The following is a 24939-nucleotide window of genomic DNA, read 5'->3' on the forward strand; positions in this document are numbered from 1 at the left end:
ACTGATAAGATCACATAAGAAGGTAAAGTAATTGAGGAATGTAAGCAAGCAAGAGAAAATTAAGGAAATTGACCTTGGAACAGGAGTGCGAACATATCTGGAAGCAAAAGTGGAGTGCAAAAGCTCGTTGGAGTCGGCAGCAATGGTGGTAGTTATGACCATCCTTCTTCAGTTCTTCGTATGAGAATGAGAAATGTGGCAGCAATACATGCAACTGAGAATAGAATAAGTTATATAAAGAAAAAGCAAGTGGAACTGGCACGATGGTGCTCTGCTAGAGCTAGTGGGCCGATGCCGAGTTGCTTTCCAATGGGAAAGATATCGATAATGCTTTAGTACACAGACACGTGGCGGTATCCAGGCAACATGACTGTTGGTTGGAACATGGAAAATAGAACCTATTCTATACTTTGAAATACAATGCGAACATGCACCGTTTGTTTAACTCATTGTAATTTCAACTGAAATTAAAATATTAATTTTTAATAATAAATAATAAATTTATATTTCTAAATTTAAAAATAATTTATTATCTAAAAAATAACTCAGAAAGTGAATCCTTCTTCCTCAAGTCTCTCCCTCCCGAGCTTCTCAAGTGTTTTTCTTTTCCATTCTCTGTCTTCTACCATGAAGATCCCCTAGCATCGCATCAATGCCTCTTCTTCTTTCGAGGAGTTGAATGCAACGAAGACATGATCGATATCATTTAGGGCAAAAAAGAATTGGATTGAACTGCAAACTGGCGAAAACGTATTCAAACTATCATATTCCGACCATCCCTTACTGTCATTAAGTTAAATTTGTGTTTCCGAAGACACCTTCCGGACTAATAGCAACTCCCAGACACATGTAAAATCTATTGATAATCTTTGAAAGGAAAATGTTATTTTTTTTTTTCAATTTACAATGAATTTTAAAATTCATTAATAAATCACGCTTAAAAATTTGTAGAATCAATTTTACTCTTTATTTCATTTCATTATTTCTTTCTACTTTCTCTTATTTCACTCTTTCATCCCACTTATCATTCCATTTTCTTTTTATTTTTATCTATTTTTTCTTTTTTTATTAATATATTCTTCATTTTCTTTTTCACTCATTTTTATCTTTTGCTTTTATTAAATTCATTTTCTTATTATCTTTTTTCTTATCTTTATTTTATTTTTCTTTTTTTTTTGAATTTTACTCTTATTCTTTCAGTTTTTCGTATTTTTTCTCTTCTATATATATATATATTTTTTACATTTTTCCATCTTCTTTTTCTCTCATTTCCTTTTTTATCTTTATTTTTTTTCTGATTTTCATTTTTTTTAATTTCACTCTTTATTCTTTCACCTTTTTTTATCATTTTTTTCATTAAAAAAAAATCTTAAATTATAATTAAATTTTATTTATCGTCCATCAAATAAGTGTATATCACCTACCTTTAATTTATATAAAAAAATCTAAATTTTAATTTAATATATATATTTTTAAAAATTTTTATAAAAATATTTATAATAATTTAAGTTGTAATTATATAATTTTCCTTTCAAACTTTTGTAGCCAGTTTAAAATTTAAAATCGTTATTTATTTTTTATTTATTTAAAATAAAAACAATAATACTTGAGTAACGGCGGGTAAAACTTATCCATGAGTAGCCGATTTCATTGGTCGGATCGGGTGACTAAAACTATCGATCCTTTGCCATCCCTTTCAAGTTTCGGCACGAGTTTTGCAGTCTTTTCAAGCTGTGTGCGGCAAATGTTTATAGATCAGCGGATGGATGCGCCAACAAGCTCGACATCAGTAAATGGCCTCGAAAATTTCTTTGGAAATGGTTTTGGACTCTGTCGTCAGGGTTGCAGAGATTGGGTAGTTTTCCGGGGGAGTAGAGGGGACTTTTTCTATGGCATTTGGGGCAATAAGAAAAATAAAAAGAATGGTCGGCTATGGCTGGCGCTTCACAAGCAGGAAGACATTGTAAGGAATCAAAGACGCGTTTTTTCATGCACAAGAATACTTGCACTTGTACTGCTACTTGTGTGTTTCGCCGTCTACTAATGAAGACATTTTGGATCTTTCTCCTCGTCTTTGATCCTCCAATTCCCTTCGATTGGTCCTATGTTACAGCTGCACTCTCTTTTCCTGTCTGGACCTTTCTACCCTTTTTTAAAGAAACGAAACAAAACATTTATTTTTATTTTTATTTTCCTGAAAAAACAAGGAATTAGAAGAGAGAATTAGCTTTCATTCCTAGAAAAATACTTGCTTCGAAGCTTGTGATGATGGCTCGCCGAGCAGTAGAAGGTACGATTACTGGAAATTGTTATTATTAATTTTTTTTCAATATGCAGAGGATCCATCAGTTGCTTTCAATTATGTGCAATTCTGATTTCTGATTATCAGTAGAGTAGTGGAATTGGTTGTGAATGTACTAAGAGTGTTGCAGTGTTCTCCACTTTCATCATCTACCTTTTCAGCTATTTGATTCTCATTTCTTGAATTTGGAATGTACCCTTTGCTCTAATGCCATAAAATTTTTCTTGAAAATTAAAAATTTCAAGGTTCATTCAATGAGTTTTCCTTTTGTAATTACTCATTCTGTGGTGGAAAAACGACATTGTTTCTTCTTTCTAGCTGAGCTTGACATGGATAGGTTGAGGTGAAAAGCTAAGCAAAGTTTGGGTATTTATTGATGAAAGACAGAAAATGAAAGGCAAAATACTGATCATCTCAACTAATTCGAATGTATTGAAAGGCAAATCATACAAAGCTCATGGTACTAAAGCCATTCTCAGACTTCCTATACACAATATTCAAATGGGGAAGGCTGATGGGAGATGAATGTTACTGGGGATGGAATATGGCTGTGGGATGAGCTTGGCTTGTTTTAATGGATGTTATTTCTTTGATTAATTTCCTTTAAATATCCACTGAAATATGAGCAATCAAATGCATGCAGTGATCTCTCCACCTCCCACGAAGCTTCAGATTCAGGGCTCATCCTCTTCATCACATTCTTCAGCTTTATTCTTTTTCCTTGGAGGGATTATTTTTCTCATTATATTGCTGATTCTCATAGTAGCGTTTTGGAAGTTTGTCAAACCTTCAGAGACAATGAAGTTTTTACTGAGAAGAAATAAAAAGCAGAAAGGTAATAGTAATACAATTATGAGCGTTTAACATAATCAGCCATCTAAAGTTATATGCTCTTATACCTGAATGCAGCTTCTGCTGATTTCTGGAGTGGGAACCTTCGAACCATAAGCTATTTTGACTTCAATACATTGAAGAAGGCAACTAAAAATTTTCATCCTAGTAATCTTCTTGGAAGAGGTGGATTTGGACCTGTCTATCGGGTAATTCATGCTGAATCTAAAATGTCTATTTTGGTTGATTAACTAGTTCCATTCTAAAGTTTTTATTTGTGATTCCTCTGCATGCATCAAAACTTCCTTACATGGGCTTAAATGGGTTGTAATAATAATAATAATAATAATAATAATAATAATAATAAGTCTTTTCATAGGATGCTGATATTGAATGAGTGTATGACTTTATTTGATTTATGTCTTCAGATCAGAAGTTAACAAATCATTTAACAACCGTGACATGTTGAACTGGAACTATACTTAGGCAAACAGTATGTGGTTCTGTACCTTTGAGAGTTTTTACCACCATTCACTTGGAGCTGCTAAAATCACATTCATTGAATTTCATCAACAAGCTTCATGCTTTATATTTTTTCACTTAAGATTTTGTGATGGTTGCTGCCATTCCATAGGGAAAGTTAGCTGATGGCAGAATGGTGGCAGTTAAAAAGTTGTCTCTTGAAAAATCCCAGCAAGGGGAATCAGAATTTCTTTCAGAGGTGAGGATGATCACAAGCATCCAACACAAGAACTTGGTTCGACTTCTTGGGTGTTGCTCGGATGGGGCCCAACGACTACTTGTGTATGAGTACATGAAGAATAGGAGTTTGGACCTCATACTATATGGTATCACTATCATCTCAATCTGCTATTTCTCTTCTTCTTGGTATTATTTGTTACAATATGTAGGTACAAGCTGTATCTTCTTCTCAACATAAGAAATCCTGTGATTGTTTGAAATGGTTCTCTGATCTCTCCCAAGGGATGCAGGAGAGCAATGTCTGGGTGAACCTCATAGGCAGGAGTTAGGGTCTACTGCTAATACCTATTTGAGGCTAGCCCAATAATGCTGATGAGGTTCCCTGTTCAACTCTGTAAACTCTCCATCCAGTTTAGTACACTGCTTAATTACAGATTTGCATAGGATCCAGTTTAACTTATTAATCAGATGCCTCAAGGTAGGTTGTATCAAACCTAATACCAAGCCCAGGTCATTTACAGACTATTTTCCAGATCCAAGGACAATTCCTCCAAGTACTGCTTTTTTTTTTTTCCCCTTTTTTTTATAGGTTGTACTGGTGGAACTGCAAACTGATTTACTAGTCATCATTTGGTTCCTGAGGAACAAAGACCAATTATTCTTATATAACTAAGGAACAAGCAGTACTATTTTTCTGAGTAATCTTCAACCATAAATTCATTTATTCTGTTCACAATCTTTTGGTTCCATAGAGTTTTTGGTAAGTAATAAATTAACTTTAAACAGAGATCTTTGGAGTAGCATAAATCACAGCATATTTGTCAGAAAGAAACCATTATTTTATTAAAAATGATACCATGTTAAATGCTTTAGCTGAATATATGCCTTCATTTCTGTGATGCAGGAAAAAGCGATCATTTCCTAGATTGGAAAACAAGGTTCCAAATAATTTTAGGGATTGCTCGAGGATTACAGTATCTACACGAGGATTCACACCTAAGAATTGTTCACAGAGATATCAAAGCGAGCAACATTCTTCTTGATGATAAATTCCAACCTAGGATTGGAGATTTTGGGCTGGCTAGGTTCTTCCCAGAAGACCAAGCTTACCTAAGCACTACATTTGCTGGAACTTTGTAAGTTTTTATTACAGAACTAGGAGTCTATGGAATTGCTTTAAAAACCATTTGTTGCAACTCTTTAAGTAGTAGATTTGGTATAACTTGAACAAATAAGTGCAACCTTTGTTTCTGCTCTCTGATATATTGTCTCTCTTTCTACTTTTTTGGTTTCCCCTCCTAGCACAGTAGCCACCAAATCTGACGCGCCATTATTGGCTATTGCAATGATCAATATCACCAACAAAGTCTTCCACAAAAGATAACCAATGTATTCTTGCAATACAAAGATACCACACCAGTTGTGCCAAGTTTTTAAACCTTTGCACCATCGATGACAATCTTCTTTGTTTTCTTCTACATTGTGCTGTGGAAAGCAAATAAGAGTTGGATGAAAAATAAAAATTCTTTTATTTGATAAACTACTTAAAAGAATTAAATAAAGCTATGAGTTTTATGCTATTCATGCGACTGCTTTTATGAAGTGTGCTTCTGTAATTTTTATTGTACGGATATGCCACTGAGCTTCACATATCAATTTCTGCTATTCTGGTCATATTTATCTATCATCTCTTTATAAATTGTTTTGTTCTCTTATTCAGAGGTTACACAGCCCCTGAGTATGCCATTAGAGGAGAATTGTCTGAAAAGGCAGACATCTATAGCTTTGGAGTGCTTGTCCTTGAAATTATTAGCTGCAGGAAGAACACAGATCTAACTTTACCATCAGATATGCAATACCTCCCTGAATATGTATGCCACTTAGTCACCTTCATTGAAGTGCTTTGATATTAAATTAAATACCTTGCCATTAACTCTTTCATTTGCTTTGCAGGCGTGGAAATTATATGAGAGGTCCAGTGTAATTGATCTAGTTGATCCTAGAATGCGAGAACATGGGTTTGTGGAGAAAGATGTGTTGCAAGCAATCCATGTAGCTTTCTTGTGTCTTCAACCTCTTGCAAACTTGAGGCCCCCTATGTCAGAGATTGTTGCCATGTTAACATGCAAGGTTGAAATGGTGGGAACACCTGTTAGGCCGTCGTTCTTGGACAGGAGGAGTAGAAAAAAAGACGACTTTTCTTGGGATACCATATCTGAAGTCTTCCCTTCTCCTCTGCCAAGCCAGTCCCCTTCATTAACTCGACAAAAGAAGTGAGGTGTTTTCATGTTTAGACATCCTCTCAAGAAGAAATGAAAGTGTATAATTATGTGGAAGCAGCCTTTTTTTTTTTTTTTTTTTTTGTTATAAAATTACATGCAACTCCTAGAGGTTTAGCTTAATAGACATTCACTTTTGTCTACTATTTCAAAATTAAACACTTTAATCCTCCTGCTTTTATTGACGAAAAATATAAATTTTTTTGAGTTAAAACGTTCAATGATATAAAAATCCAAAAATTGTTGCGGATTAAATTTTAAAATTAGTACTAAATTATAGTCAAAGTCAATTGTTTTGGACTAAAATGAAAAATTAATAGCATAAATCTCAAGGACTAAAAATATTCTGCTGATAAGAAAATATTAAAAATCAAAACGTTTTTCAAAAAATTATTAATGAGTTTTATCTCCAGATATGCTATTTTAAAAGATCAAGCCTTGACATCTCTTCATCTTTGCAATAGAAGGAACTCGATATAACGAACAGATTCATATATGCTATAAATATTTATTATAAATTAGAAATATTTATTAAAATAAAATTTTACAAACTTTTTTAAAATTTTATTTATGTTATTAAATGATTTTATATTTTAATATCCTTGGATTAAAATATTCAAAAGTTCAATAACACATAATTAAAAAATAATTTTAAATATTCACATAACAGAAAAATAAAAAGATTTTTGTTAAACAATAAATTTTAATTAAAATAATAAATAAAAATTTACAATTTTTTACATTTTAAACAGTTTTATATTTAAACAAAAATAAGACTCAAAGATTAACAACATTAATTAAATCTTAATCTCACATTAACTAAAATCAATTATGTAAAAAATTTTCATCGTTCAATTCTGTTTAAAATTAATTTTATATTAATATTAAAATTATATGACTAAAAAATAAAGAAAAAATTGATAGAAATATTTTGGCTTCTTGTTGGGTAAAGGTTTTTGTATTCTAATTTTTGAATTTTATGTAATTTTGTTTGATTATTATTATTTTATGCAAATCAAAGAAGAAAAAGTTGAAAAAAGTTTAGGTTTAATTATAATTTTAAAAGACCTAAATTTTTTTTTAAAAAAGAAAATAATTTTAATATTGATTTGCGAAATTTAACATCAAAAAATTTTAGAACTTGATGGCGGATTTTATTGCTTCCCCTGGGGCTATTGCTTGGAACATCTAGCGAGCCGTAACCAACTTTTGCGGAATCAAAAGCATTTTGAGTCTCAGGCTGTGGTTGACCATGGTCTCACTTTTCTTCGATCTTGACTTGATGCACAGTCCTATCGCATTTCTCGAACCAGTTCTTCTCATTCTCCAGCTCGTGCTCGCGTGCAATCTTAGTTTGTTCCTCCTCTTGGTACTTTTAAATGCAATGTGGATGCGGCGACATTTGCTGATCATGGATGCACTGGTTTTGATTTTGTTTTGCGCAATGATAGGGGTGAGTTTGTGATTGCTGGATCGGGATGGAGTGTTGGCATCCTTGAGGCCAAATTTGCTGAAGCAGAGGCATTGAAGCAGACATTATTATGGCTGCATTCGCTACATTTCTCATCTTTGCTTTTTGAGGTTGCTTCACTGTACTTATTTTATGAGATGACATCTTCTGTGGTGGATCATTCTGAATGGGGGACTGTCTTGTAGGACTTGCTGCTTCTTCTTAATCTGGGGAATAGTTTTTTTCCCTCTGTTAGATCCCTCGACAGGCAAATAGAGTGGCTACTGTCTTGCTGGAACCTCACTTCCTCATTCTTGTTTTGCTTTGTGGTCTTCACCTTTACTGTTTATTTCCATTGTTGAATAGTGATACGTTGGATTCTCAAGGATATTCACCGCAGCAGATAGCTTATATATATTCAAGCAACTAAATCAAAGTGTTTGATAACCTCTTTTATAGAATATTTATCAACTGCCTTTTAGGTTAGCTCTAGCTCTAATTGTAGAGTTATTCTAATGTGTTTTTTGATCAGTTGGAAAAAAATAATCTTAACTTAAAAATATGCGCATATTCAATGTGGATGTTCTCATTATTTGGACTTGAAGTTTAGATCTCTTGATGGAATGCTAATATTCATATAAGGCCAGTTTGGTAGGGGTAGCCACGGTTGAGGAACCATCGGTTATGGTTCTTGAACCGCTAGTTTAGGTTCAATGAAATCATGAATCTGAACAAAATCGCTAAGAGATGATTTGAAAGGCGGTTTCTGAACCGTCGGTTTCGGTTCAAGCCCTGATTTAAAACGGTTTGAAGGGAGGTTCGAAAAAGGACAGTTCGAAAAAGGACGGTTCAAAACGGTTTGGATGACGGTTTGGGAGCGATTTAGGGACAGTTTAAGGGTAACTTAGACAAAAAAAATTAGAGAAAAATTTTATTGATTCAGAATTTAAGTTATATTTATAAAAATATTTAATTTTTCTTATAAATCTTTCAATCAAAATAAAATAAGAAAAAAAAGAAAAAAATAATTTATCTTTAAGAAAAATTTAATAAGTAAATATTTGAACTTATTAAAAAACTAGAGATTAAATTAATTTTTTTTAAAGAAATTAATAAAAAGTGTGTGAATTTAATTTTGCCTATGTATTCCTTTAGGATTTAGAGGAATCAAAACTTCTAATTCTATTACTTGCCTTTTTTTAAAAATTATATAATAATTGATAATTAAAATGGTATAAAAGAGAAAACAAAATTAAAATAGAGGGTATTGAAAATTTTATTGAAGATTTAAAATAATAACAAAGTAATTAAGATAGTATTGAAAATTTCAGTAAGTACATAAAATAATAAAGTAGGAAAATTGAGAAAGTACTGGAAATTAAAAGGAGTGTAGAAAATAATTATTTATAAAATTTGAGAGAAATTGAAAAAGTATTAAGAATTGAAGAGAGTGTAGAGAATAATTATGCAGAGAATTAATAATATATATAAATGAATTAGGAGTGAGGTAACATATTTATTAAATTTTTTTACATTTAAATCGCCGATTTAATTCGGCTCAGAATAGTCAGTTCAATCCGGTTCGGAACCACCGGTTCACGGTTCCTGAAAAATATGAACCTGAACTAAACCACAGAAGGAAGGTTTCGGTCTGGTTTGAAGTCAATTTCAATTTTGATCGATTTTGATCCAGTTTTGACCTAATCGGTTTCGGTTCAAAATGGGACCGTGGCCACCCTACGGTTTGGTATATCAATGGAACAGGATGCAGCAAGTAGAGCCTTTGATGAGACCAAATAGAATTGTAGGATTATCCTTGTTAAAAAAATTGAAGCACTAATTATAAAATGATTTATTTGATATTATTATTAAAATATTGTTAAAAATATTTTTATTATATTAATTAAAAAATATTATAAATTAATTTAAAATTAAATTTAATATATTTTAATTATAAAATATTAAAATAAAAATTTTTTAAAATTATATATATATTAATTTTGAGTCTCAATATTATATAGAATCATACTTTTTTAAGTTTCTTTTTATTTCTTCTTAGTATATTGATTACAATTTTTTAAATTATTTATTATTTATTTACATATTTCAATTATAAAAATAATAATATAATATAATAAATTAATAATTAAATATTTAACATAAATTAACTACAATCATAACGGCGATTGTTATCCGATATATTTAACGATTAAGCTAAAATGAAAGTGTTTTATTTAGTTAAAAAAATTAGGACTTGATTGTAAAGAATGAAAGTTCAGGAATTAAATGTAAAAATGATTAATTTGTGGGACTCAAAAGAATATAGTTACCCTTCTTATCATCCATCACGGGGTTATTTAGTTAATAATTGCAAGTAAGTCCAGCTATTGAGCATAATCTTCCGATTTCTCCTTTCTCTCGACCAAAATATCTGCGGGAGTGAGGTTAAGCCTCCGGAAGTGAAAGAAAAAGTCTCTCTGCGCTTTTGCTTTGCTGTAGACTGCTGCTGGTAGGTAAACTTATTCTTCAATGGCGGCGGCGAGGATAAGAGTATCATCAATCTTGGCAATAACAGTAATTGCAGCCTCTCTCAGTTTGGCATCTACCACCACTCCTCAGGTTGATTTTGTGAAGAAAACCGTATCTTCCCATAAGATCGTCATCTTCTCCAAGTCCTATTGCCCGTATGACTCTCTCTCCCTATCTAATTCGCCTTAGATTTACCGGATCCTTTAAAGATTAATGAAAATTGCTGCTACAAAATTCACTAATTAGTTTAATTTTAGTTCTTTATTATCTAAAGTTTAGTTTTTTTTATTGTTAATTTGTCTGTTTGGTAATTTTCAAACTTAAAAAAGTTAAAGAAAAACAATTCCTAAATTTATTTTTCTTCTTCTATTTCAAAAAGGAAATATTACATGGGGTTTCTGTCAAAATGTTTCCGGGAGTAGGTTAACAAGACAGACTTTTGGCCATTTACAGTTTTTTTTTTTTATTTATTTGTTTGGGGTGTGTGTGTGTTTTCTCTACAGATACTGTAGGAGGGCTAAAGCTGTTTTTGAAGAATTGAAGGAGGTACCACACGTTGTTGAGCTAGATCAGAGAGGTTTGTTCACAAACTTCATCATCAATTTCAATGCTGAAGCAGAATGTAGATCTAATCATAGAGAAATTTTGAACGACAAGACCTAATCTACTTAATGTCCCTGCCCCCTCCAACGCGCACACATAAAAATCTAATTATAAAAATAACAGGAAATCAAGGAATAACTAAACTTGCTTCCTTGTTATAGCAATATGCTTTGCTTGATATTTTTGTGTAAATCTCCTGCCTCTGTTTTGAGCTCTGCTTTAAATATTGGCATGCATAAGGCTATATTTTAGTAACAATGGATTGCTTGGTAGAGCAAGTTACATTTTTGGCATTTGAACTTTAAATTTTATCCAGTGCTTGTGTGATTTGGCTGGAAAGTAACCAATTATCCTACAGATGATGGGCAGGACATTCAAGATGCCCTGAGTAAAATTGTTGGTAGGCGTACAGTTCCTCAAGTTTTCATAAATGGAAAGCACATTGGTGGCTCTGATGGTAAGTTTTACTTCTTTTGCAAAGAAATGCAAGAATTTGTGTTTTGTTATCTGTTGAAAGAAAGAATTATGTCAAATATTCCTCACAGAACGCATCTGATGTCTTGATAACAGATACAGTTGAAGCTTATAAAAGTGGAGAACTGGCTAAGCTTCTAGGTATTGCTGGTAAGGATGATCTCTGATCCAGTACTATACTCGGTGTTAGTTACCAGAATAATGTGCCAAAGCAATGCACATGATGTGACTTTTTCTACTGTTGGACAAGACTGTTAAAATGGTTTTGCATTCTGATTCAATATGGCCATCAATATTCACTCAACTAAGCTTTTATCCAAAAAATTTGGAGAATATGGCCATCAATATATGGGCAAATTATTAAAATTATGCTTGTTTCTTCATTGGTTCTATCCAAGTATCGTGGACAGTTTTCTCAATTTTTTTTACCCCTCCAGGTTGCACAGAATAAAATTATGGATATAGCTTTACATTTTATCTATGCTCGTCGAATATGTTGGTTAGGAAAAGCTTTTACAAATTAGCAAGTGAAGTAAAAAAAAAAAAAAAAAAATTGGAGTGCCAATATTAATAGCACCAATCTTGAATCAATGGTGCTATTCTTCCACAGCAGTCTCTAACAATGGAGAGATTCTTCCACAGCAGTCACCTGCCAGACATTCTTACAAAATGTAATATTTTAGAATTAAAATTTTGAGTTACTTTTACACGCGGAATATTTTGTGGTTAATGAAGCGTTTTGGGGTTAAATACTGTAATTAGGCAGAGCTTTTTTATTCCACTATGTTATTTGTTTCTCAAGAAAGAAATAGAAATTTTGAGTAGAATTAAAGTTAAATTTAAAATTTTCATTTGTGAGCTCAAAGGTTAAAAAATTTTATTTTTATTTTTATTTTTACATATTTGTGAAACTAATAGCATTAAAAATATTATTTTAAATTGTCAAGCTAGTAATTTAAAAGCTTTTGAATAATTAAATATTAATGAAAACAATCTCACAGTACCTTTTTGATAAAAATTGAGATACTGACCTTTAAGCATTGTTATTAAACCCAACCTTAAAGCATTGTTATTAAATATCGTTTGTTTTTTTAATTAAATCGGATAAAAAATTAAACTCCAAAAAATTGAATGGTTTGATAATTAAATTGGTGATCCAGTGATTCAATTAATTTAAAATTTTTGAATTTAAATTATTTTAATATTTAAAAATTTAAATTTATATTAATAAATTTATAGCCTAAACGAGTTAACAATTTTAAACACAAGGCATTATATTAATAAGAAATGAAATGCAGACCCTTAAAACGCAAAACTACATGCCACTTCTTTTGTACTCTTCCCAAAGAGTAATGTATGGAGTTTTTAGGAAAAATTGCTATTTGAATAGTTGATATGACTAAAATTATTAAAAAGGACATCAATTTTCTAAAATTAAAACTAATTATCATTAATACAAGTTTTGAAGAGACCCATAAAATTAATCATAAGTGGCTTTAAGATCCTTGGAGGGGAACGGAGCCCTGCGAGAACCCATAACCCTAATTCATGACCATGTAGTCTCATGAGCAAAACTGAGATAAAGTAAGATGTGAATTCAGGTTAACCTCACACTAATTTTCAAAGTAATTATGGATCAACAAGAAAGGAAAAACATAAAAATAAATTGGACAAAATCTAAATCTACACAAAACGAAGAAATAACATAGGAAATGAGCAGCTGCAAAAGAAAAGTCTCAAAGATCTAGAATGGAGAAAAGAGAGACTCAGATTCTATTCCTCAATTTTTGAACATCTTTGAGCTCATGATTCAAATTAACAAAATAAAAACACATGATTCAATCGCAAAAAGATGCACAATTAGCACCATAATCTAATATATGAGCACCCGAATGTGTAATTAAAAGAATAAAGACCAAGAGAACATCTTATCCTCAAAAGCATGTAACATAAAGGAATAAATTACTATTAATAGTTAAATACATAAAACATATACACTAATTGAGTTCTCTTTGAAACTAAGTTCACTGGTTTGAAAATACTCTCCCTCAAGGGAAGAGGGAGGAGACAGACATCTACATAGCAAATAGCAATTGAAAGAAAGTCTTTTGGATTTTTGCATGGCATGGTGTCTCCCTCAATCTTGTAAGCAACAGAATTATAGACATGGGCTCAAACGTGCTTCCCCAGACCCCACTCCCTCAACCAATAATTGAAACTCTCTCTCTCTCTCTCTGTGATTGCGGTGCTCATCTATATATGCATTTGTTCCAGTACAGCCTCTTTCATCTCAGGGATACTCTAATCCTTGATTCAGCCACAGTTGCAATGAAATTTTCACTTCTTGTTTTCTTCTATCTCCTTACAGCTGCTGTGTGTTTTTTTTCCTGTAACATCTCCGTTTCTTCTCCTTCTGTGATCTTTCTTACAGGAAGGAGATCAATGAAAGAACAGAGAATGTTACCACTCCACATAAATGGACAAGAGAAAAACAAGGTATATTCCTAGAGGTTTGAATGAATCTCTTTTTGCTTACTAAGAAATTCTTTATCTGAATCTGTCAAAAGGAATTCTCTTGATACTCAACCCTACCATCCTCTAAATTCTCCACTGACAAGTGCAACTTTCGTCATTAAAGTGCCTTCCCCTGGAGGGATAAAAGCACCATCTCTAACCAAATATTATGCACTCAAGTTTAGTAGGGCCATGAATTCAGGACAATTTAGTTTACTGAGCATGGATGTGTGAACTGCAGGTTCTTGATGAAGACGCAAAGCAGATGACAATCCATGAACATGCCAGAGAACATCAGCATCTCAGCAACAATGATTTAGATCTTGTTTACCACATTGACTACCATGGTGTGACAACTCATCCAATTCCCACCCCAAAACATCCCAGACCATAGAATGCCTTTTTTCCCCCAAGATTCAGATGGAAGGAATGAAACATACATGTTTTTCAATTCTAATAAATCAGTTTACAGTGTACTATCAAAATGATGATAACAAGGATGAAGACATTTCCCTTTGCATTGCTTCTGTTGTTTTCTCTAGTGGGGTTTTTACCCGTATGCACCAACAACTAGAGAAGAAAAGAGAGAATTCAAAACTGATTTATTTATGTTTCATTATCAAAGGGTTAGTACATCATGTGCCTGTGATGTAAGGCTCAACAAATGCACAAACCAAGAAGGATGCTGGCTTCTTCTATCTAAGCTGCTTCACATGAGAAATAGAAACATATTCAATGTGCAGAACAACATCTGTTTGTCCATATAAGACTAAACTTGGAAAACTATAGCATAATGACCTAAGGGAACAAAATTAATTACAATGAAGTGAAAGCATTCCATTCACATATTGCTTTCTTGCCTTCTTATACTTCTCAAATAGCATTTTATAGCTATCGACCACATCCTCAAATGATACCTCATCACAGAACTTGGTTTTAATTTGCATGAATGCAGCTTCTGCCAGGTCTTGGTGCTGAATGTATGCTGGAAACAGATTTTCAATTTCCATTAAAGGTGTATTCCAACCATGTCCTTGGATGGTTTCTCTCTCATTATTAAGAAGATGAAGCCACCTCATCCCCTGAAAAAGATCTTTCTTTTCAATTGCTACTTCCACCATCCTGAGGGCTTCCAAGAACCACGATTCCAGGTTAATTTTATTGATCAGATAGTTGAATATGGTTTTCTGGTTACAATAAAGCCAATCCCTCCTGTCCAATGGCAAAGACAGTGCACCAACCAGGCAAGCCTTCCTGAAGGTAGGATCAGAAGCACCAATTAACTCAATCATAGCATGCAACAGATTCACAGTAATCACATTAAAAAGTCCAGACGATGGCTCAACCGAAGCAGGATCAGGCTTTTTTTTGTTCTGGTTCCAACGTTGAAGTGCAACATGTGCAAATCCTGCCCACCTGTATTCAAGTAAAATATGGCAAAGATGTGTGAGATACACTCTTTCAATGTTACAAATGTGTTTTTCATTTCAGTAAGATTGCGTTATCATTTCATTCTCATTCCCAAGTCGCAACCATTTTGAAATATCAGTTTTAACATGTTGCTCAATTGTGGGACTTTTATAGCACATTCAACTATATAGTAAGACAATAAATGTCAAAAATTGCAGGTTTGATCAATAATAGCACACATGCATTACTAAGTTAAAGTCTCATGCATATTAAGTGCACTAAATTCAGTATTTTCGAGAATAACAAAACAAATAACCATAAGTAGATCTTCATTGAATAAGTTATACAAATATCAGCTCAATTCAACCAAGCAAAGTTCAACTAAATGCAGTGTGACATAGAGAATTATGATATTTCAATTATTCAAAATAAACTTACGAACTCATTAACGCCAACCATTATCATTTAGATGATTATTGAATATAGACACAAGCTTTGCTGCTTTTTTTGACTCATGACTTATAGTGGAAGCTGCTTTTGCAATTGACATTTTCACTCCATAAAGCAGGTTTGGCCTACTTTTCAAAAGAGCCCCAATTTGTTGCTTTTCTCAAAAGCAAGTGGGAAGGCAATTTCACATCCCATCCCCAAAAAGTTTAAAAATTAAAATAAGACAGGTGGAACTACAATGCCAAACAGATCAGGAATATTTTAAAGGCATGCCCATGATAAAGCTTTTCCAGAGACGTTGGCCCAAAATCATGTCTCCATGTCTCACAGACAAGATTTCTTCATTATACAATTTTGTCTACAGTATGGGCCAGTAGGCATGTGATTTTGAGTGTTAGCTTTAGCTATAATCTGTCAGAAGATTTTTGAATCCATGTTAAGGAGATCCAAATGATGAGAGAATGAATGAGATGAATTTGATGCACTAACTACAAACATTTTGGAGCTGATTATTACTTATAAGCTAATGAAAAGAAAAATAAGAAACAGTGGAGATAGAATTAAAAATATAACACAAAAATCCAAAAGTCGTATGAGGGAGACAGAGGGAGAGATGCTGATGATCATAAAGGAAAGAAAACAAACATCAGCAGACAATAAACCACATATAATAGGCATATCACTTAGACTTAAAATTTAAATGTGTATAGTTGTAGGCACTACAAAAACCTAAGAATCGCAGGAACACACTTGAAATAAAAGTGACATGAATGGGAAGTTTGTCAAAACAGAATCGATAAAAGTTTGGTGTTCTAAATTCTTTTATATTTACTTCAATCATTACAAATAAAAAATATAAAAGCAAGAATAAGATTATAAAGCAGCCATAGGTCATGGGAATATTGGTTGCAGTTCAAGAAGCATCTCACATGTTACAAAGAACCCGATCCCATTGATTGAATGGTCCAACATAGTCATGTATCAATTTGTCTTTTAAACAAGTAAGACCGTTAGACATCTCACATGGATTAATTGCCCTGGCAGAATCTTAGTCAAAGATAACTACAAGGATCAATGTGCATTCCCATGCGTTTGCCAATTATCAATCAACCAATACAACCAGCAGCCTATTTGCTGGTCAATTTGAGTGGTCACATATGCATCTGTCCACTAAAGGAGAAGATAGAGTTAAATTATTGAAATTCTTTTGGTGAGCAAAGATGCACTATACCCCACTATTTTTGTGGTCATCAACCTAATGTTAGAAATTAGAGATTCAGCAAAAGGACATGATCTTTTGGCCCAGATGGCCAATAGACTCAATCTAGTGAACGAAACTCTAAAAAATGGGAAAAAAAAATCAACAAAAGAAAAAGAAAGGAAGAAAGAAAATAATAAGATGTTACTTACTCAAAAAGAGGTTCCACCTCAATTCCAAATGTGATGTGTACAGAAAATCTTGCAAGTTCACCAGAAGCAGAATCATATGTACATGCCTCATGAGCAAAGCCCCTTGGAACATACAAAACATCACCTTCCCTTAGAAAGAACTTTCTGCAAACAGAGAATGAATTCTCACCATCCAAATACTGTTGACTATCAAGAGGATCATACAAGCGAGGCAGCTGATAATTTGGTTGAGAAAAAACTGTCCATTGCTTATTTCCAAAGAGTTGGCACACAAACACACAGTGGTCATCACAGTGACAAGCCAATCCCTGAGAATTAGGTGGTGTCACATACATATTTGCACCTACTGATGGCTGACCAAACAAAGATGCTAAGGTGTCTGCCACAGCTGCAATACTTGCAAAGCGAAACTCCATGCCTCTTATGGCAATTGTATAACCCTCTTTGCATGCTTCTTCGCACTTCATAATATCATCAATGGAGAAAAAATTGGGAGTCATAATGCAACATGGATCTAAATTCTCAGGAAAGAAATGCATCTCCCTTTTTGATTGTTTCTCTGTTCTTAGTACCCGTAGGTCCTGCTGGTAGATTATAGGGCAGCCCAATTCATTTCTTACCTCCTCCAGGAAATTTAAGATGTCTAATTCATCTGAACCAATAGGCAGACAAGAAATGAAACTCTGAAGCATCGAAGAAATAAATGAATAAGATGATTCTTTATAGTTCAGAGATTTTGTAAATGAACTAAAAATGTCATCCTCAACCAAAGATGTTGAGGGTCTTCTCACAATAAAGGGTGATACCTCCCAGTCGCGTAACATGAAAGTTTCAAAACTATCCTCACTCAAACCAAAAATCCTTCTTTTGACCAAAAGAGATGGCAAGGGAGCAAATTGATTGACACTACTTGAAAGCCTAAAAATGCTTTCTGCGAGATTGTTAATCGTAATATTGCTTATACATAATTTTCTCTCCGGAATAAATATCAAAGGGTTACCAAGTAACATTTGACTATGTACTTTTGTCCACAGCCTTTTCAAAAATGCCAAGAAAGTTTCAGACAGATTCCTTGGGACCTTTTCCAATCGCTCAAGGTTGCAGGTGTTAATTAGAGATATTGCAGCATGGAGAATTGATAGTATATGTGTATCTTCTTTAAATGCTATCTTGACACAAGCTACACTTCTGTTGTCCTCATTGCACAAAAAAATCAATGTTGAAGAAAACCGAACCTGAAGAAATTTAATCCTAATGGACGTTAAGTTATTATAGTAAAACATAACATTTCAGCATCCAACAATCAAGAAATCCAAAACAATGGATAAACATTCATTCAAGAAAATACATGCTTGAGCCATTGGTCCATTCTCCAATATAAAAAAACTAGTCAAATATAAATACATATTTACTGGACAAACCCAACCAACAAAAATTAATTGTGTTTCAAGCATCGAGGATTTATCACGTTATTAAGATGCTACTGAGCCTCCAACTATGGATTTTAGTATTCCTGCAGGTTCGCATGCATAAAATGCTGCTTCTTTCACAAACAATGTAAGATAATGAGATGATAGGTAGCCTTCAAAAATATTATGCTAGATATGTTAGTCAAGATTCTTGTACTTCAAATTTTGAGCTTTTAGATTGACAATCAAAATCATAGTCTGTGGAGTCAGTTTTTCTTTAAAACACCCTAGAGAGCGAGGGGGAAGAAGGCGCGGGAAGGGGGATGATGAATAATCAAGAATTTCAGGAATAATCAATTGAGGAAATGTAAACAAATTGTTTTGGGATATTGGTTTTCTTATCAAATTAGAAAATTCATAAAAGTATCACGTGATTAGTGTTTCACACTTGACTATAAGTTGTTTTTTTTTTTTTTTCAAGTACCATAAGATCATCTAATTATGTTTAAATCGTATCACTATAAATATCTGAAACCAAATATTTTATTAATGGTACAAACAAATGCAGATACTCATACTGCAGTGATGAGATCACAGAATTGCCAATTATAACTGGAGATGTTTGATTTTTGACAGTCATCATTCCTAACAATTACTGGATCCAAGGGGCAATATATCAGGCATGATTACCAAGAAATCAAAATGATTTAGACATGTAAAAAATATTAACACGTTCTTTAACCAAATCTTTGAGGATCAATCTGAAACTACACCTTCATTATCAAATAATGCTACACTGACTCAAACAAAGAGACAGATTGAAGAAGCATAAATTAAAATACTCACATAAGCTTCTCTAGAGCAGAGAACTCCAATAAACGCAGCGTTCCAACGGTAGTGGTGGACAAATCCAAAAGAGCATTACATGCAGCCACTGAAACTTTCCTACTGGAACTCCCTAAAGCCAAGATTAAAACCTTCACAATTTCGCTATCTAAAGCAATTCGCTCATTCATTTCTAAGGACAATAGCGAAGTGGACCCCACAATCTTTGCGCTCCGACACGCAATGTCTGGACACCTGCGATACCCAAGATACCATTTTAGTGAATCAAGGCAAAATATGTATAATTCAATGCATGTATGAAGAGAGAGAGAGAGAACTTACTTAGAACTGAGAAGGACAGGGAACAAAGCGAGGATGGAAAGGGGAATAGAATTCCAGGATTTTGAGAAGAGAAAGGCGTACAATTGATTTAGGTATGTTTTAAGAAGAGATTGAGAATTGGGTCCGTTTCCATGATTGCAGAGGGCTGCTAGCATGAGCGCAAAGATGGTGTCAGCGTTGTCCATGACAATGGAAGAAGTTTCAGATTTGCTTATCTTCCTTTTGCCGCACCTCTTCTTGCTCTTTTCTGCCTTCTCCATTTCTTCTTCTGCCGCTCTTGCCCTCCCGAATTGCATATCCTAATTCCTAACCCCGATTTTGGTTCAAATCAAATGGAAACGCGGAATTGAACTGAATTATAAACTGCAAGGAAAAGTTTAATTTAACTTATTTTTAAGTTTTTATTTAATTTATCTCAAAAATTTTAATTTAAATTAATCTAATACAAATTAAGAAAATTAAAATACTAATTTTTTAATTTTTAAATTTAAATTAAAAAATAAAAAATTTAATTCTAAAATTAATAAATTAAATTTTTTATTTTTTTATTTAAATAAAAAATTTAATTTATAAATTTTAATTTTTAGATAAAATTAAATTAAAATTAAAATTTTAAATTAAATTAGATAAAAAATTAAAAATTAATTAAATTAAATTTTTTAATAAATATAAAAACTAAATTGAACATTTTTCAATTATAAATTTTACATGTAAATTTTTTTAAGGCAATTTTGCCTGTAAATTAAAATATAGAATTTAATTAAATTTTATCAATTTATATTTTTTAGAAAATATTCAAATCATATTTGATATAATCTTCTAATTAAAATATACTGATTTTTATTTTTTAAATATCTTTTGTAATAAAAAATTTACTTTTAACAAAATTTATTTTTATTATGTAATTTAGAATTAAATTGATATTATGTTTCAGATTACCTTCAGAAACCGGTGAGACAGTTGAGCTCCAGACGAACAGGCGGAGCTCCTCGTTAGGTATCGCACCACTTTCATTCTTTCTAGGACCACCACTGGTAGAGCCTGAAAACATGGAATTGGGAGGCAGGTAACCATTAAACAACTTACCCCTCATAGTTCTCCCACCTCTTTTCTTCCAATCTTCAACATAACCTCATCAAAATTTGATGTTCTAGGCGTGGCTCTTTTCGCAGATTGCAAAGAGTAAGCATCACTAATAACTCCCTGGAAACTATTTATATACCTGTGCTTGGGACTTGCGGCCTTGCTAGCAAGCATGGTATGAAAATCTGTCTGATTAAAACTTGAAGCCCTTGGTGTTGGCTCTCGGGAAGATTGCACTGAATAGATCTCTACACCCGTAAGATTCGAAGCTCTTGGGGTCATGGACGTTAATGAGTTTAGCCCGTGTGACTTGTTAAAGGAAGACAACACGGACGAGTTGCTAGATCTCCTAACAACCACATGGAGCTTACCATCTTCGCCGATCTCAGCATCTGTTTGTAATGGTTCTCGACCATTTAGCGAAACGACATCAGAATTAACTCTGAAGGAGGTAATGGAAGCGGCCGTCTCAGGGAATTGTTCGGAGATGAGTAACTTGGCTCCTCTATATTCGAACATGTAGAGCATAAGAGTATACAAAATTACACTTCGCAAAACCACAATTTGAACCATAAGACTCTCCGAGAAATCTCCATACATGGCTTTCAAAAGAGGGATTCCCATGACTAGAGTGTTGGGAAGGGTGGAGAGAGAGAAGGAGTGATCATCCACTCAAGGCTGCCACGTTTGCTGAAAGCTTGCCAGAGAAAGAGAACAGCAAGAATGCCTACTTTTTGGAGAGAATCGGCCGCGATGAAGCTATAGTTCATGGCGTAAGGGTTGTTGGAAGAAATGAAATGGAAAGAGAATAAAGGAACAGCAAAAACTGCCACAGAACGGTTAACACCAGAGCATCGATCGAGGACGAAGATTTTCCACCATCGGACTGAGCCATAGGCTAGTATCATAGCAACATAGAGAGGAACAATCGCAGCGAGAACATCGTAAATAGCCCTACCTGTAATCAAGGCTAAAGAATAATAAGAATAATAAGGGTGTTTTTGGAGAGGGAGAGAGATAGAGGAGATTGTGGGGGGCTGTCTTACATCTCCACTGTGAAAAGGAGGCAAGGATGAAGAAGCAGCAGTTAATTTGCTCCTCTGGTTGATAGATTCGATACTATTTTAATCTTCTGGAAATAAACCAAGAGTTTTTCATTTAATTTGATGGGCTACAATAAGTAGCCAGGTAGGATTTGACAAAGACACGAAAAGGACAGCGACGAAGAAAGAAATATCATCAACAAGGAATTAAATATTTCGACAGTGTGTGCAAAAAATTTATATAAATTAATATATTTAAGAAGTATATTTTATTTTTAAATTACATGAATATGTATGTATATATTTAAAAAAAAATTAAGAATTACCCCTTATAATAATTTTAAAATATAAATATTTTTAATTTATATATTTTAAATTAATATATAAAATAAAATAAAGTTTTAAATTTATTATTAATTATCTCATATTTTATTTTTATGTAGATTAAATTATTTTAATTTTTAAATTTTTTAATAAAAATTTCATAATAAAAATAATTAAAAAATATAGTAATAGAGTACAAGTATTGAATAAAGACATCAAATAATTTGAGTTGGGCTCCATATTTTATTTTTACATAGACTAATTTTTTAATAAAAATTTCATCATAAAAATAATAAAAAATATAATAAAATAGCATAAGTATTGATTAAAGATATAAACTAATTTGAATTTTGATTAAATTATATAATATTTTTATCACTGTAAAATATCTAAATTTTTTTTACCCTTTTAAAGAAATATGTAATATATTCAAATATTTTTTTAATAATAATAATAATAATAATAATAATAATAATAATAATCTGAAAACATAAGGTAGTATAAAAGGAAAAAAAATTAAAATTAAAATTATATATACGCACTATATAAAATTATCTATATACATAAAATAAATAAATATTAATATATTATAACTTACCTAATAATAATGGCTATTTATTATAACATCAAAAGAGTAATCATTAAATAATTTTTAACTTAAGGAATTAGTAACTCAATAGTCAATTTAATAACTCAATAGTCAATTTAATAACTAATTTATAAAAAAGAGAAAATTTAATAAAATTAAATAAATTATATTTTATAAATAATGATTCATGCATTTTTTCTAAATAATAAAAACGCAATAAAACATGATTAATATGAATGAAAAAATATTATTATTAACTAAAGTAATAATATTAATTAAATATTATTTTAATAATATTAATTATTTATTAATTGTATTATAAATAAAATATATTACATAAATATTTCTAATTAATAATGACAATAATAAAAATATTTTAAAAGAAAATAAAAATAATTAAATAAAATAATAAAATTAAATATTTAAAATAAAAGATAATAATTATTATAATCATAAAGCATGACAATTTTTTCTATATAATAAGTATTGCAAGTTTTAGGCTTGCTATGGGTTCCGACAGCTTTAAGCTGACCCAATCCCTAATGTCGATGCCGGCCCCTTGGCTTGGGTTGTTACAAAGTTGGTATCAGAGCTCTAGGTTAGATGAGTGGACTTAGATGCTAGTAAAAGTGTAGAATAGAGGTAAAAGAAGTATGTTAACTAGCACAGTTAAGGAAATACACGTCTCTTAGGGTTGAATCCTTGATGATTACATGTTGTATGTTATATGTATGCTATGATTGATGACATGTTGTGTGTTCATGTGACTTCACATGAACTTTTTATGTGCTCAACACTTCTTGTTTGCTTTTAGAAATGTGAGGTTCAAGACGGTCTGCTAGGTTGATTGGCACTCCACCCAAGAATGAGGGTATTGGAACACTACCCGCCAACCCTGTTGTCAGAGACAAAGCAAGCAGAAGTGGAAGGGGAGAATCTTCAAGAGGTCCTAGAAGGTCCTTTGAAGTCAGCAGAGAGACTACATATGCACCCAGAATATCGGTAGATGCACAAAAGTGTTCTCATGGCTTTTCCCAACAGTATGAGAATCCTGAGCCTTCCGGTATAGGAAGGATGGGAGAAGACAATTTTCGGGAAGGAGGAGATGAGTTAGAGTTTGTATCTTCTCCACAGCCAGGACTGAAGTATGGCTTTGGGTATCAATATCCTTAACAGGGAAGTTTTGGAAACCCTAGGTTTACAGGCTATCCCCAATATTCTCCTTTTATGCCCTACTCGCCTTACTTCCCACCATTCAACCCATATCCCATGTACCCTCCAACACAGCACCCCCAAAGTTCTTCAACCTCCATGGGAACTCAAAATCCCATGGAGAGAATTACAAGAGAGCAAGTTACACTATCACCCCTTACAGCTTCTACAGTTCTTATGCAGGAGACCCGGACAAGTAGTCGAGATAAAGCAAAGATGACAGACTACTTAAAGCTGGATGCTCCTAAGTAAAAGGAAGAAAATGATCCTTTTAACTATGTTAAGGCAGTTAAAATGATAGCTTACAAATTGGACATCAGTGATAGTAAAGCCATTTAGATGGCCGACTTTACCTTAAAATGTAAGAAGGCGAAGGATTGGCACAAGTCTTATACTGTTGACAAGGTCAACGGTATGAACTGGTTTTAGTTTGTGATAGAGTTTACCAACTAGGCTTTCCCAGAAAGCTTTAGGGAACTAAAGGTGGTGGAGTTTGAACAATTGAGACAGATTGCTGATATGAGTGTTGACGAGTATACAAATAAGTTTGTTGATCTTCTGCAGTATGTGGGATAGGAGTATGATACGGATAAGAAGAAAGCGAAGAGGTACACTATGAGGCTACACACCAAATACTCGTCATTGATTTTGGCTATAAAAACCCATAGTTTCCATTTTATAGTAGATGCTGCAAAAAAAATGGAGGCTATGGCTATCATTGAAGGAAGTCTGGAGCTAAAAAGTACAAAATCCGAGCAACTCATAATTCCTAAGGCTACAGATGTAGGGAGGTTCAGTCACTTAACCAAAACTATATCCTTATCTAGAACTAAGAAAGATAAAGGAGGGAAGTTTAGCAAGAAGCAAAAGAAAAATAAGTTCTGAAACAGAATCAAGTCAGGCTTCGGGATGAGAAGAGAATCTAGTTCGGGATCAGATACCTCTTGTTGTGTAAGATGTGGGAAGCCTCATCGAGGAGTTTGCAGGTTTGGAACCTCCCAATGCTACAGGTTCAGTCAGGAGGGGTACATGTCTAGAGAGTGTCCTAACATGGAAAGGGTGGCTTTATAGTAGTAGACCGGGTCAGGCAATGTGGCTCAACTAGTAATGAGATAGACTTTTATGGGTCCTTCATCAGAAAAGGGAGAAGGTAGAGGA

General features: G+C 32.8%; 6 protein-coding genes across 7 annotated transcripts in view; 3 read left to right on the forward strand and 3 right to left on the reverse strand.

Moving 5' to 3' along the window:
- Positions 1–335, reverse strand: part of LOC110643073 (glutamate decarboxylase) — a 39050-nt gene extending 38715 nt beyond the window's left edge. Inside the window, exon 1 of the mRNA XM_058142272.1 lies at positions 74–335. Within this exon, the coding sequence (XP_057998255.1) occupies positions 74–162 (89 nt within the window). The 5' untranslated portion in view covers positions 163–335. The remainder of the gene's footprint in view (positions 1–73) is intronic.
- A 1191-nt stretch (positions 336–1526) lies between these two features.
- On the forward strand, positions 1527–6190 carry LOC131177315 (cysteine-rich receptor-like protein kinase 44). Of its 2 annotated transcripts, XM_058142291.1 has the most exons (7): positions 1527–2290; positions 2946–3137; positions 3212–3342; positions 3768–3981; positions 4740–4971; positions 5556–5706; positions 5789–6190. In XM_058142291.1, exons 1-7 carry the CDS (start codon positions 2266–2268, stop codon positions 6110–6112), a joined length of 1269 nt encoding a protein of 422 aa, XP_057998274.1. In that variant the 5' UTR covers positions 1527–2265; the 3' UTR covers positions 6113–6190. The 2 variants fall into 2 exon arrangements, with proteins under 2 accessions (XP_057998274.1, XP_057998275.1); XM_058142292.1 differs by lacking the exon at positions 1527–2290 and having other exon boundaries at positions 2936–3137.
- A 3784-nt stretch (positions 6191–9974) lies between these two features.
- On the forward strand, positions 9975–11460 carry LOC131177308 (glutaredoxin-C4-like). The gene is made up of 4 exons (XM_058142273.1): positions 9975–10248; positions 10597–10670; positions 11055–11153; positions 11267–11460. Exons 1-4 carry the CDS (start codon positions 10094–10096, stop codon positions 11335–11337), a joined length of 399 nt encoding a protein of 132 aa, XP_057998256.1. The 5' UTR covers positions 9975–10093; the 3' UTR covers positions 11338–11460.
- Positions 11461–13463: 2003 nt separating this feature from the next.
- LOC131177310 (uncharacterized) lies at positions 13464–14204 on the forward strand. The gene is made up of 2 exons (XM_058142275.1): positions 13464–13666; positions 13926–14204. The coding sequence occupies exons 1-2, from the start codon at positions 13499–13501 to the stop codon at positions 14076–14078; spliced, it is 321 nt and encodes a 106-aa protein (XP_057998258.1). The 5' UTR covers positions 13464–13498; the 3' UTR covers positions 14079–14204.
- A 67-nt stretch (positions 14205–14271) lies between these two features.
- On the reverse strand, positions 14272–19779 carry LOC110643070 (uncharacterized). Its single transcript, XM_021795299.2, has 4 exons — positions 19531–19779; positions 19210–19443; positions 16955–18205; positions 14272–15100 (listed from the first exon to the last, which is right to left on the reverse strand). Exons 1-4 carry the CDS (start codon positions 19713–19715, stop codon positions 14497–14499), a joined length of 2274 nt encoding a protein of 757 aa, XP_021650991.2. The 5' UTR covers positions 19716–19779; the 3' UTR covers positions 14272–14496.
- A 774-nt stretch (positions 19780–20553) lies between these two features.
- Positions 20554–21400, reverse strand: LOC131177309 (auxin efflux carrier component 2-like). Its single transcript, XM_058142274.1, has one exon. The coding sequence runs from the start codon at positions 21235–21237 to the stop codon at positions 20620–20622; it is 618 nt and encodes a 205-aa protein (XP_057998257.1). The 5' UTR covers positions 21238–21400; the 3' UTR covers positions 20554–20619.
- Between the last annotated feature and the right edge of the window lie 3539 nt (positions 21401–24939).

Source organism: Hevea brasiliensis, unplaced genomic scaffold (genome assembly GCF_030052815.1).
Source record: "Hevea brasiliensis isolate MT/VB/25A 57/8 unplaced genomic scaffold, ASM3005281v1 Scaf4, whole genome shotgun sequence".
NCBI lineage: Eukaryota > Viridiplantae > Streptophyta > Magnoliopsida > Malpighiales > Euphorbiaceae > Hevea > Hevea brasiliensis.

Bases quoted from the DNA above. Each gene is read 5' to 3' on its own strand.
- LOC131177315 (XM_058142291.1), top strand. From the start codon at position 2,266: ATGATGGCTCGCCGAGCAGTAGAAG. The intron at 3,138-3,211 runs GTAATAGTAATA...ACCTGAATGCAG, and splicing joins AAGAAATAAAAAGCAGAAAG to CTTCTGCTGATTTCTGGAGT. The intron at 4,972-5,555 runs GTAAGTTTTTAT...TCTCTTATTCAG, and splicing joins ACTACATTTGCTGGAACTTT to AGGTTACACAGCCCCTGAGT.
- LOC131177308 (XM_058142273.1), top strand. From the start codon at position 10,094: ATGGCGGCGGCGAGGATAAGAGTATCATCAATCTTGGCAATAACAGTA. The intron at 10,249-10,596 runs GTATGACTCTCT...TTTTCTCTACAG, and splicing joins TTCTCCAAGTCCTATTGCCC to ATACTGTAGGAGGGCTAAAG. The intron at 10,671-11,054 runs GTTTGTTCACAA...ATTATCCTACAG, and splicing joins TGTTGAGCTAGATCAGAGAG to ATGATGGGCAGGACATTCAA.
- LOC131177310 (XM_058142275.1), top strand. From the start codon at position 13,499: ATGAAATTTTCACTTCTTGTTTTCTTCTATCTCCTTACAGCTGCTGTG. The intron at 13,667-13,925 runs GTATATTCCTAG...TGTGAACTGCAG, and splicing joins ATGGACAAGAGAAAAACAAG to GTTCTTGATGAAGACGCAAA.
- LOC110643070 (XM_021795299.2), bottom strand. From the start codon at position 19,715: ATGGACAACGCTGACACCATCTTTGCGCTCATGCTAGCAGCCCTCTGC. The intron at 19,444-19,530 runs GTAAGTTCTCTC...TGGGTATCGCAG, and splicing joins CCTGTCCTTCTCAGTTCTAA to GTGTCCAGACATTGCGTGTC. The intron at 15,101-16,954 runs GTAAGTAACATC...ACTTGAATACAG, and splicing joins GAGGTGGAACCTCTTTTTGA to GTGGGCAGGATTTGCACATG.
- LOC131177309 (XM_058142274.1), bottom strand. From the start codon at position 21,237: ATGGGAATCCCTCTTTTGAAAGCCATGTATGGAGATTTCTCGGAGAGT.